General features: G+C 41.0%; 1 protein-coding gene across 2 annotated transcripts in view; it reads left to right on the forward strand.

The window, feature by feature from the left end:
• The window catches only part of ZNF704 (zinc finger protein 704), a 90,803-nt gene that overhangs the window by 54,154 nt on the left and 23,409 nt on the right, over window positions 1-13,240 (forward strand). For both annotated transcript variants that reach the window (XM_084201058.1, XM_084201059.1), the window contains exons 3-4: window positions 8,234-8,337; window positions 12,481-12,713. In XM_084201058.1, coding sequence (XP_084057184.1) covers window positions 8,234-8,337; window positions 12,481-12,713 — 337 coding nt within the window. The remainder of the gene's footprint in view (window positions 1-8,233; window positions 8,338-12,480; window positions 12,714-13,240) is intronic.

Genomic DNA, 13,240 nt, shown 5'->3' on the forward strand with positions numbered 1-13,240 from the left:
TCCATGAATGTGTGCATAGACAAAATAGCTTTGAATTAGCTATCACTGGTACTGTAGTCCGTGTAGCCCTGCAGAACTGGCCCAAGGACAGGAGATGAAGGGAAGTCGGGACTGGAGAGGGCAAGATGAGCTAACTCTGTGCCTTTTGTGTTCTGAAGCAGGTTTCTAATGGATGGAGAAGGACAGAAATACAGCCAGTTGTGAGGTAGACTGTAGTGTGTGTCTCCTGAATGCCTACAGTAGCAAAGAAACCCTGGAACATATTTTACAGTGCTGTGACCATTTGGCTTGTGCATGCCATAGGAACAATGGCTTAATGGTTCCACTCTTCGAGAGGTACAATCTCACTTTGGTAGGGAGCAGAGAATCCTCTCAGAGGTGTTTCTTGCCTGGAGTCTCCAGATCTCTTTCAGCAGTGCTGGCAGCTCTGGCTAGCATGGTCCAGAATCAGTGGCTTTTTATTTACAATTCTCTTTGCTTCTTGCTTGAAAAAAATAATTATTTCCAAATAATTGGAAAGCACAGAAAGAATGACATGTAAATATTAACAATAAACTGAAACTGACCCTCGGGTCATTTTTGAGACTGACTTGATTTTGGCAAAGTGTTCACGTTAGTAACAGAAAAACATGCCTGTGCTCTTTGATTTGGTGAGATGAGGACTTGCAGATTTTATCAAGTGTTTCATCAATGTATATTTTATTACAAAAAAATTATACTTTAATGTGTGGCAGAAAAAAGTTAAATATTATTTTAAACTTGACTTACAGCAACTGTTTAGAGACAAATTGTGCTAGGCAAATTACCCATGTATGTACATTAGGACTGTATATATGCAGTAATATTATAAAACATATTTTGGGAATATTCATACAGTGTAGGAATCACACTGTTTGCAATAGATAAGGGGGGAAGAAGGAAAAGCAAAACATTTTTGATCTTGCATTTTCTCTTACTTTGGGAAAGACAAAGTTCCTGTAGCATCTGCTGTAAGAATATCTTCAGCTAATCATTCTTCTAAAAATTAAGGAAGATTTATTACTTTTTGTTCTGTTTCTTTTCCATCTTTTTTCATGTTCAGCCTGGTAATTTGTATTGCATTGAGCAAGTGGTCCAGCCCTTTTCCCTGAGGAAAGCATCCGAAGTGTGAAGTTTTCTTTCTGTAAACAGTACCCTGTCAAAGTGATCTCATTTATGAGTGGGGATGTACCTGTGAACAAACTAGAACAGTAGCATAAGGCACAGGCAGGAAAGGGATGGAACATGAATATTTTGGATAAATTTGGAATAACTGAAGCAACTGATCTGTTGCTTCATGGCACTATTGAGGCTTGGTTTGCAGACAGTTATTTATTGCATTAGCAAGTGGCCTTTAAAGTAGAAAAAATGGAACAGAAAATCTTCCCCAAAAATCCTCAAGATTTGTGGATGACCATAAGGGATAACTGTTCTCTGCAGGGTTCTGTTATTCCTTTCTTAATTTAATTTTTGCTTTGCACTCATAATCTAACAAGAGATTACCCTTTATTTGATTGCTCTGTTTTGAAGCAGACAATTTCTGTGTCATACTTCTACTTAATCTTCAGTCCTTGCCCCAAGAGCTCTTCACCAGATAAGTTTTCCTGATAGGTTGCAGCTGTTTGAAAAGTAAAAATTATTCATTGGATCAATCTTTTCAATATATAGAATAAATTGTTCCTGTAAACTGCAGCTTATCTCCTAGTGTGGAATTTGGCTTGCCTCACTGTTCCTGTTTATGCAGAGCATTTAAAACTGGAGCTCTTATCACCAGCCAATAATGAGAGCAGTGTTTTATTACCCATCCTCTCCCTCCCTACTCCCAGCACACTGTATCCCATATTTTGTAAATCAGATAGTAAGATCTAGAGTTCAATCCTGTTTCCATTTGGATAGGTTTGAAATTTCAGTTATCTTTAAGGAAGTCAGACAAGTGGTTCAAAAAGCAGTAATAAAAAGGTTTCTATGAAAAAGGCATTTTTCCATGTGTTTTGCAAAACTTAAGCAAACTTTTGTGGGGAGCCTTAGGGGGCAAAGCAGCTATTCCTGCCACTGGACTGCAGAGGGGGCAGCAGGAGGAGAGCGTCAGAAATCACAGTAAATTTGACATCCTATTTATTGCTGATGCAGCTCTGCCAACACTTATGGAGAGGGCTGGTGTGGTGATAGGCTCCATGGCAGCCTGGGTATCATCACTGGATTGTACCTCCTCAGGGGGGAGTGGACGCTGGGAAAGGGTGCTCCAGGTGCTCCTGGGGACACTCCTGGCTTGAGAAGCCATCTAGTTTGAGGAGGTGGCTGGAGCAGCAGAGGAAGAGACAAGGGAGAGCCCTGTGTGTGGGAGTACATCAGCCAACCTTTGGAACAAAATGCTGCAATTTCTTGGATATCTACACCTACAAATTGGTAGTAAAAATGAATGGATTCTCTTCTGTCAAGTTTTAGTGGTTTTAGTGAAAATTGAGACAACAGAGAAATAGGTGTTTGTAAAAACAGGCCCATTCTTTGTGGAGCAACGCTAGATGCAAGTTCAAATAAAACACTTAGAGAAACCTGCTAGTGTTACCACTTTCTCTTCAGTTCTGTTATACTGTATTTTCTACTCCAGGATGCTGAGAACCACTCCCATCTCTTAGGACTGATGTGCAGAGACTTTTTATTGTCTTTAAGCCATTACAGTCCAAATGGAAAGTCAGTGTCTCAGTTACTAAGGACTCTGTCAAGGGCTCTCAGACTCTAACACACCAGCCAGACTTCCAAAGGCCCTTTGGGTAACTGAACCACAAAATGCATTAGCTTGGCCAGGAGGAGGTGGAGAACTTTGAGGTGGTCTTTGATGCATTTTTCTTTTTTTCCTTGAGAAGTTCAGATATAGATGTTTTTTTAGAGGAAGAGTTCTTATATTTGTATTTTCATCTGAATTAATTCTAGTCACTGTCAGTATATTTAAAAAATTGCTTTTGTATAACAAGGACAGCAGAAACAAAGAAGGGCCTTCGTTCTGCAAATGAATTAGTCTGCAAATATGAAGCTAGCATGGAAAATGTTAATTTTACATTTGACCACAATGAGCAAAGCCAGAAATCCCTAACTTCTAATTAGTGCATTATTAGTGTATCTCTTTTTTAAATATCAAGAACCAGTTCTCTTTTTAAATATGTAAACAGTAATGCTCTCAATGTTCTGAGATATATCATTCTAGTACTATGCTTATTTAATATAATATTTGGAAATATTTTCCTTTGCTTTTTGCTTTATTGTGAAAGTTATGGCTTTTACTAAAGAACACTGAAGACCTTGGACTATTTGTATGGATTATTCTCTCTGTAATTTTTGGTTTTGTGTTTGGCAAGAGAGTAATTTTTAATCTCCATAATCAGCAACCAAACAGAAGAGCAAAAAGTAAGATAGTTTATCTGTACTGTCAGTATTTTGAGTTATTACATGGTAACCAAGTATTATGGTAAATGCAAAATCTTGTATGGACTAAGAATATTTTGTAGCATGATTTAGATCTTTACAGAAGAGTGGTTGTAGTTATTTTAGATATATCGAGTCACAGTCATGTACATGGATTTTCTTGCTGGTTCTTTGTTGGGATGTTGGTTTTGAATTGAAGAAAATGAAAATATTTTTATTTTACCTGTAAAATGTACTTTAGGATTTTCACTTCAGAAGTGCTTCTATTATTACTAGTATACTGATGATGATGATTCATTATATGATGAATCATAATTTTGGTGTCAAAAGCTTCTAACAATGTGTTTATCAGTATTGATGCTGTGCTCAGTATGACATTATCAGTGTGATGTGGCTATAGTCAAGTGACCAAACTCAGGTTTCAGAGGTTTCTTTATGAGAATTTAGAACATGTAAGTATGGGAGGGAGAGAGTAATTTAAATATAGTGTTATTTTGTTATAGCTTACTGAAGCACCATATTTATATGGTACTTCCTACAAAAGGTCCAGGTGTTTCGTGAACCACTGCCGTAAGCTGAATTTTGGGTGGAGGACAGTAGACAGTTAACATGGAATAATAGCATTTTTGTGCTTGACTGCTTCTCTTCTTATCAATCCTAGTTAATGATTTTTTTTTTCTTTGCTTCAAGTAAACTTGGTTGTGCTCTTCAATAGGATCAATTTTATCAAAAGCACCTGCTACCACTACCACTTTCTCTGCTCTGAGAATATTCTCCAGTAGCCTTAAAATGTGCTTGGGTAAAGTACTGACTTAAAATGCAGTCTTTCCAAGAGGAAGGACTTCAGGCTTTTTATCTAAGCCAGGCAAGTAATAAAGAGTAGTCTAAAGACTGAAAAACTGGAATAAAATTTGTATTTCTAAAGATTTATTTGAGAGCAAGCCTTAGAAATAGAAAAAATAAATAGAACTGTCATAAAGGTGTGTCCAGATGGGAATAATGCATAGGAGGGAATTTGAAGGTAACAGTGGCCAGGAGCTGGCAGAAGAAATGTAAGAGATTGGACACTGCATTGATGTGGAACACTTGCATAGGCTCGGACTTGTCTGGGGCCCTCTTTTTCTCATCTCTTGGAGCTTAACCCCAGCCTTTCCTTGTAGAGAGTTTTGACTGGGGAAACTGTCATGAGTGGTTAACATCGATAAATTATTATCAAAAAAGCAATCAATTCATCAGCAAAATCAAAGGATTGATCAAAAGTGTAGTAACCAAGTCTGATTGGCCTTGACTGTTAAAGAAAAGGATACAATTGCCAGGTTGGCTAGATCAGTGTATTGCAGGGATCCAGTGAAACCACTCCCCTGCTGAGGAGGCAGAGAGACATGAAACAAAGAGACCTGGGGTGGTGGTAAAAGGTCTAGCTCCAAAGACCTGTAACTTCTATTGCTAATATCTCAGCTGATTCATTGTAAGTTGGCTTTTTCATGTGTTTGGATTTACAAGCACTTGGAAGGAACGGATCCAAAACTGCTTGGTTCTCAAATGCAGACTGGGCTGACACAAATACATCCATCCAGAAGTTGGGAGATGGAATTTGGAGACTGGGATGTGAGGTTAGAGAAAAGAATAAATCTTCATAGTTGATATAATAGATGATCTTACAACTGATTTAAATTTCATTGCACCTAATTTCAGTAACATCAGGGCTTATTATTTCAGTCCACAAAATCGCCTTAGCAATGGTGAGATAAATGTTTTGGGAGCAATTGATGCGTAACAAGTTATTCTCCCCTCTGAGTCCAAATAGTATTGAACAGCTGTGTGCAGGTTCAGCTTTCCTGGTGAGAAAGCTGGAAAATATTGGGGAAATCTTTAGGCATGAACTCACATGTGATTCTGACTAAATGCAGATGGCTTTAGTGGTTGCTGTTGTCAGTTTTATGCCTTTCCTGTATCTCAAAGGCTGCTGCTGCTGCAGTACTGGCTGACTGATATATGAAATATGTGTGTTTACATTTATGAGCCAAACTGTAAAAATGGAACAAGTCACATAACTTGTAGCTGCTAAAATTCTTGTGGCTGGGAAGTATGAGCGGAGTGTTCTTGCTTGCTGGATGTAGTTGAGGATCAGTAAATAGTAAAAATGACTGTCATTCAGAATGGGCAGAGAGAAAGTCCAAAGTTCGTTTTATTTGGGTTGTTGTCCTGGTAAATTGGATCAGGAAGAAAAAGGATTCCAGTAATTGCAGGAGTGTGGTTTAGCATGGCTGGAAATGGCAAGGATTCTTGTGACTATTCCTATTCTTTGCCTGCTTGTGAAAACTTCCACCTTAAGCACAGATGCCAGTGCTGACAATCTTGGGACATTGTAAAATTATTTGGAGCAAGGGCTAGATTTTCAGAACAGCAGTGCTTATCATTGTAGAGGAGAGAAAAAAATCGAAATAACTAGAAGTAGTTAGTTATAAACTGCTTGGGGAAACTTTGTGATTAGCTCCGGGTCTAGACTCTGACATCTTGACACCAACTTGGCAAACACTTGCAACAACTGCTGTAGTGTGATTTTGCAATTCTGGAGAGGCCTAGATGGGAACATGTTAGTCCCGTTGCCACACAGACAGAAGAGCTTTGTTGGAAGGCTGATTGCAAACACTAGGGATCAGCTTCTCCATCTTATCAGGAACTTTTGCTCATTTTGTCCTCAAATGTTGCAGAAAGGCCGATAGTAATGGTTCATTCACAGCTGGATAGTCACAGGGACAGTTGGTGTAGTCTGGCAGGAATGGGCTACAGAACAGGTGAAGCCTTCTCAGAAACTAGATTTTCATACTGGGATATTAGGTAATTGGAAAATCATCTGGCAGTGTTGGTCTTGAGAAAGTGTAGCCATCTCCATGTCAACCCCGAGGAAGGGTCTTCTGAGCCCAGAGGAATTTGGCATTCTGAGTGAAACACTCCTCTGCAGGCACGAGGAACTAATGGGTGACAGATTAAGAATTCAGCTGATTATAGCAGACATCCAAGACCTTTCCTATACTTGATGATGACCATATGGCTGCTGTGCTCTTTGCAGAAGCTTTGGCTGGAGGAAAGAGGGGTTTCTACAGATATAATCAGAATGCAGCAGGAACCATCATCAGTGTTTCAGCTGCAGGCACTGATGTGTTGCAAAAGACAGTTGTGAGAGTTAAGCTGTTGTGCAGCGTGGGAGAGTGTTCATCAGCATCTGTGTGGGTCCTTGCATCAGCCAGCAAGCAGCTGTGAACCTTTTCATGGGCAAGTTCAAGGTTTGCTCACTAAAATATCAAGAGCCTTTCACTGTAGTATAGTTTCCAGTTAATGAACCTTCCACCTGATGTGTGTGTGAGATAGGATTCCAGAAAAAGGAGTGCACCCAGCACATCCTGTTCCTCTTGGTGACTTACTGACCAGCAGTTGATGGGAAACAGCAGGTAGCTGACCACTTATTATCTTGTGCTTTAAATTAGACTCAACCTGATTTGTTCAGTAGAGCTGAAGCAGACAAGGCACAGAGATAACTCCAGAGACCCAGAAGCAGAATACGGGGTGGGGGGGAAGTGTCCTTTTGTAAGAACAAAATTAACTTGATCTCTAGGGATTGAGAAGATGATTTTGGATGATCAGTCATATGTTTGAAAGGAAACATTTTCAAAAAATTGTCTGTTTTGATTCCACCCACAAGGCGGAAATCCCACAAGGATTTCAAGCCCACAAGGGTGGAAGGCAAAAGTCTGCTAATGTAGTGGGTTTGGTAGTTTTATTTTGGTGCATTGACTTCTCAGAAATTTTACATTGTGAGAGAGTTACTCTTGGGTAAAAAAGACAGAATATAATTTTTACAGACCAAAAAAAAAATTCCTTCCTTGCCTAAACCCTTCCCCCCCCCCCCCCCCGCCATGACTCCTTGAGCAATGGATCACTGAATCCTGGTTCCTGGTGGCATTTGCCGTAGTCCAAATCTTCTCTTCCTTTCCCTGAAAAGCTGGCTGCTCTCCTTTCTCTCATTACTCCTTCTCCATGTCCTCTCCTCTGACTTACACAGGTTCCCATGGAGACCAGGCTGAGGCAGCAGTGGGCTCCTGTGCCATCATGCTGGTTCAGGCACCCATCACACCTGCAAAACAACCTCCTCTCCCTCCCTCTCTCTCCCTCTCCCTTTCTCTCCCCTACCCTCCTACCCTTCCTGCACCATTTTTATGCCAGGTTCCTAATTACTTAAAATATTTGGTTTTTAATCTGACCAGGAAAAATTTAGGATCAGTCTTTTGGAGAGAGTATGGGAATGTTAATAGTCTTAAGCAGAAGCAATGAACTCACATCCTTTCATTCCAGTTCATGATTTTTCTTTACCCTACAGAGACTAACGTATGTTGATAATGTTACTAGTAATCTCACCCAAATTTACATCTCTGTTTTCATCCAAGAAAACTACCTTAAGAACACACTTTGCTCTAAAATATGAATAGCTGAAATTCTGAAAAATAAAAAAGGAACAAAGTTATAGAGAGTCACAGTAATCCTGAAAATTTTATACATAGATGTATTGTCTTTTCCCATGTCTTTTCCTGAGTTAGTTTGCTTATAGAAGCCTCTTGATATGCTCAGGTTGCCAGAAAACCAATGCTTGGAGAACTCTGTGCAGTGGCTTGTTTTTGTTACTGTGCTGTGCTGGCTTAGGATTTGGGCTGGTATTAAAACAAAAAAAAAAAACACACTGAAAAAAAAGTTAAATTTTTATTGATGTGTTTCCTGCCTCCCACTCACTGTGTTTCAGGAAATCTTCGGAAGAAGTGGACATGGATAAAGTAACAGCAGCCATGGTACTCACCAGTTTATCCACCAGCCCTTTGGTCCGCAGCCCTCCTGTCCGACCCAACGGTAAGCCTTTGGAGCCAGGGGCTGCGGGAAGGGGTGCCAGGGCCTTTTATCAGGGGGCTTGTTTCCAGCAGTTGTGGCCATGGTGGAGAACAAAGCGTGAGTGGCTGTCTTCTGGTATGCTGGGGATCATACTGAGCTTTGCTCTAACCTAGTCAAAGTCTTTGATGCAGCACTGGCAGAAATTAAAAGAAACATTTTCTTTCACTGTAGAGCAGATCTGGTTTATGAAATGGAAGATGCCCATTCATAAATGGGATATGAGCACTTCAAAAGGTCTCTTGACATCACTGAAACACTTTATTTTTCAAAGAGTTTGTTTGCATTTGCACACATACAGTCCTAGAATTGTAGAATGGTTAGGATTGGGAAAGACCTCTGAGATCACCAAGTCCAGCCATCAGCCTGGCACCACCACCATGTTCACCTCTAAACCATGTCCTGAGTGCCATATCCAGGAAACATGATAGCAGTTTTTCCTGTCATCCACTCCATGGAAATGAGATCAAGATTTTACCCAAAGCCACAATAAGGCAAAGCACTTCCAGATCACAGCCCTTGGCTGAGAGGCCGTGCAGTAGCAATCTGCACAGCAAGCAGTCTGCTTCTCCCTGCACCTCCAGTTCCTGTGCTGTGTGTAATTTTCTGATGCTCTTCCATCAAATCCATAATCTGTTTAAAGACCCCTTCATTCATGGTGTGGCAGAAGACACACAAATAAAAACAAATATAAAAAGTTTCAGGTAATGAGGAGATTGATTATGAAATACAGTTGATGTACACAAGATTGGCTGGAGTCGCAATAAATTTTTAGGAGTGTTTTATTTTAAGGAATAATTTAAATTAGGATACCCTTGTTAGGGTACCTCAGCATTGTTTGTATGACTGACTTTTCTTACTCATTTGTAAGTGCTAAAAAAACCACTAGATGCTCTCCTACTGCCAGTAATTGTGAAGATTGAGAAATACTTGGTTTTTTTCATGGATGCAGGCATGATCCACTCTATGATGTTCTTAAAGGAACTCATAGCAAATGTCAATGCTGTGGTTTTTCCATTTATTTTCATAAAATGTAAGTTTTTTCCATTTAGTTGGAATTCTGGCCATGAACACCCATGGCCTTTGTTCATGTGCTTTCCAGTGTTGAAAGCTGGAAGTGTTTACTGGAGTGCCACTGCTCTGAGGAGCCCTGGGAAACCTCAGGCAGTGACATCCCTGGTGACTGTCACACCTCAGGACAGGATGTTACCAGCCCCTGGGAAAGACCAGCAGAAGGGTAAAAGCACACCTGCTCTCCTGGTGCTCAGCTCACAGACAAAACCGCAGCTGAAGATGGATCTGTGCTTGATGTGGCAGGCAGGGATTTGGTGTGGCCAAGGCAAACACATGTCCCCTGCTGCATCCCTGTCCTGGGGAGCTGCTCTGCTGTGGGTGAAGCAGTATCTGCCACCTTAGACAGTCTGAGCCGGTGACACTTGCCAGGAGCAGCAGTGTACATTAGCTGCAGCTGTCGATTGGAAAGATCTTCCAAACAAGCCCTTTTGAATTGCTAATAGGCAAATGGTGGCTGTTTAACTGCCTTTGATGTTTCTCAGCATAGTCTGAGTGCTCTTTGATACTTCTTCATATAGCTTGTCTGCTTGTTTCCCAAAATCTGGGAAGACTAGCCTGAAAATGTAATTCACATGTTTTCAATAGCCAAAGACAAGATTTTGAAGCTGGTTTTGGGCGCCTTCTCCCTGAATATCTTAGTTTTGCCTTAGTCAAGGCTTACTAAAGACTTGAATAGAAGTGTAAAGACTGGATCATTTCAAGCTTATTTGGTGTTGCAAGGCTAGGCTCTGATCCTAGTAATACAAGCAACAAATGTATTAGTGATTAGTTTTTTCTACATGCTTTTCCAAAAAAGGGCAATAAGTAGCAGTATAATTAAGGGACCATTTGTTAAAACAAATGGAATTTTGCCTAGAAGTAAAAAAAAAAAATTACATTAGCATTAATATTAAAGTCAGATCCGTGCTGGAATTCCTGGGAATGATCACCCATGTAAACTGGATCAGAGTTTGGCCCTTGTTTCTCTGCAGTTGAATAATATTTGGTCTGGTTCTCTTTCACGCAACTCCAGCAGTGTGAAAAGAGCCCCAAAATAAGAGTAAGTTGCATTTATTTATATATTAAACTTCTTTACATTAACAGATTTTGTTAGTATGAATGAGAACCAGTGTTTGGTGTTTTCCTGTTGTTAACCTCATTCAGTCTTTTCCATGCTACTTAAAAATGCTCTTGATTTCCATCTCTTTCTCAGCAAGGTGAGGAGAAGCTGTACACGCTGAGAATACAAATAGCACCATAACTGTTTCAGAAAGTAGTAGTTGAAAGAGTGGTCCTTTGTTTTTCTGAAGACATGAAAATTTTAAGCTATGCTAAGGTCACAAGTTGATACCAGATGTTATTTTTGGCTTTGGCAGAAGACTGAAGTACCAAATATATAAAAGAAACAAAACCCACCTTCATTACAGTCACATGAAGGTTGTGATCATGAGACAAAACATGACATTTTCATATGTTAACTTCAGACCTGCCAGATTGTGTATGTTTGTCCTTTTCCAAAGAGGAGTTGGGTAGAGTGGAGGGAGAGGATCAATTCCATTTATGCTGTGTGGTCCTGATCAGTAAATCAGTGCTACTGTAGAAGCTGCCTACTCAAGGGGGCACTGTGTTCTGTTTTTTGAGCAGCTGCTGTTAGTCATTAAGGATTTTATCCAAAACCAGCTCCATTAGGAGAAAAAACACCAAAAATTCACTGGTTTGGGGGTAAGCTTTTGAGAACTCACTTTCTTGCCAAAATCATTAGTTAAATTTATCTGTAAGAAAATGAGAAGGAATGAAGGGGTGACTTCTGCAGATCTTTTAAAGACAGGCACTGGCTTGAAAGGACTTGTCTCACACTTACTGTTTCATGAACAGATAAGATATTATTTGCTTGCCAGTTCCAAAGTCAGGTGTTGCACAATACTCAGGCACCTACAGTGTCATTGGGAAAAGCTTCCAATGCCTGAGTTAGGGAGAAGCTGCACCTAAACAGTCCCTGCACATTTGCCCAAGCCCTGTGAGAACCTGAGGGCTCTGGCAGAGCAGCCTGTGGCTGCACCCTGCATGTGCTCGGGCCATGCCTGCACTGAGCCGATGACCTGCCTGCTCCTCTGCTGCCAGCAGCCCTTAGGGACAGCAACAGTGACGTGCCAGTCTAAGGCCTGATGACCTCTGCAATGAAGCGTGGCTCGAGCTGTGCCTCAGACTGCACAGGCAGTGCTGGTACTCCACCCATGGTGCTGCAGAGTGTAGGCTCTTAGTTCCAGTGTCGTCTTAGCATGTCATGCATGGATGGGGAGCTGCAGCACTGAGGAGGCAGTTCCTCCAGCGAACGGGTGTGGAGGTGATCCAGTGTCTGTGCGTTCCGCTTCTGAAACCAGATGCCTGCACACCTGTGTATCCCAAGGAATGCATACCACCTCATGTAGAGGTTCAGATTAGGCAGAGGCACGTGTATTGAGAGATTGTAAGAACACAGCGTGTAACTATGGTTTCCTTTGGTGTTTTAGTACTGGGAAGATGGTCATGTTTTTGTGGATCTGCTTACTGTTTTGGGGCTCAGAGTGTGTGTCCCCTTCCCAGGGGATCTCCTGTTGGCAATACAGTGACTTGGAGCTTGCTTTGGTGCCGCACCAGAGTCACGTGTTCCTATTGAAAGTTGAAGATGTATTTAGAATCATAGAATAGTTTGGGTTTGCAGGGACCTTTAAAGGTCAATTTAAATGTTTTTCTTAAATCATGCATGCAGTATTTGACGGTTTATCACTGTTCATGCTTCAGAACAGGTTATCTTTTCAAATGCAACATTTCTTTTTAGAAAAATACTTTGCTGCTTTTGTTGTTTTTTTTTTTTTAATAAAATAAAAATCAAGCGTGGAATATGTAATCTGTGTGCCCTGAGTTAGATATGGTTGTCCTTTCTACATCCAATGCTTTCACATTCCTTTACTGAATGTGCAGTTAATTACCAGGCATCTAAACCTTAGAAAAAAGAGCTCCTTAGCCCTCTCATGATGATACTGTTGTAATAATAGCTCTTGTTGTTCTTGACAGAATCCCTGAATGGATCTTGGAAAGAAGGAGGATTTGTGCCTTCTAGTACCAGCAGCAGTGGATACTGGAGCTGGAACGCTCCCAGTGACCAGTCCAACCCATCCACCCCATCTCCACCTCTGTCAGCTGACAGCTTCAAAGCTTTTCGGACACCTTCCCAGCCAGATGATGGTATTGATGAAGGGGAAACAAGCAACCTTCTCTTTGATGAACCCATTCCTAGGAAGAGAAAGGTTAGCCTTATGTTAAATTCCACATCCACGGGTAGATAGGATGTTGGTAGGCTTATTTTGTTGTAAGAGAGGAACAGGTGACCCAAATACCTCTGCTTGTGTATCCTCCCTTGGCATGCATTTAACATAGGGACTTCATGTAGTCACCGTGTCTCATTCAGCGTGGTCACCTCCTGCACAACCATGCTGCCATCAGCACCACATATTTCCTGCCAGATGGTGAGGTGCTACAGAGCCTCCTGCTCAGAAAACACTAGAGGGATTTCCAGAAGGTGTTGCCTCTGGCCATTCAAGGGTTTTCTGTCCTACTTTGACAAATTCTCTGTGTGCAGGATGCAACAGGCAGCCTTTACATGTCATCACAAAAACTGACTGTGGCCTTAATACTCCTTGTTCCCTAAAAGTGCTGTTTGTCTGACAGCGTGTCAGATACCTTAATACTGTGAAGGTTTCTCTGCACAAACATATGGAGTGAAAATGGAGAGAGAGAGCTCAAACCCGATGGCTTTTGATATAGTATTAGCATT

Source organism: Fringilla coelebs (assembly GCF_963513975.1).
Source record: "Fringilla coelebs genome assembly, chromosome: 1".
Lineage (NCBI taxonomy): Eukaryota > Metazoa > Chordata > Aves > Passeriformes > Fringillidae > Fringilla > Fringilla coelebs.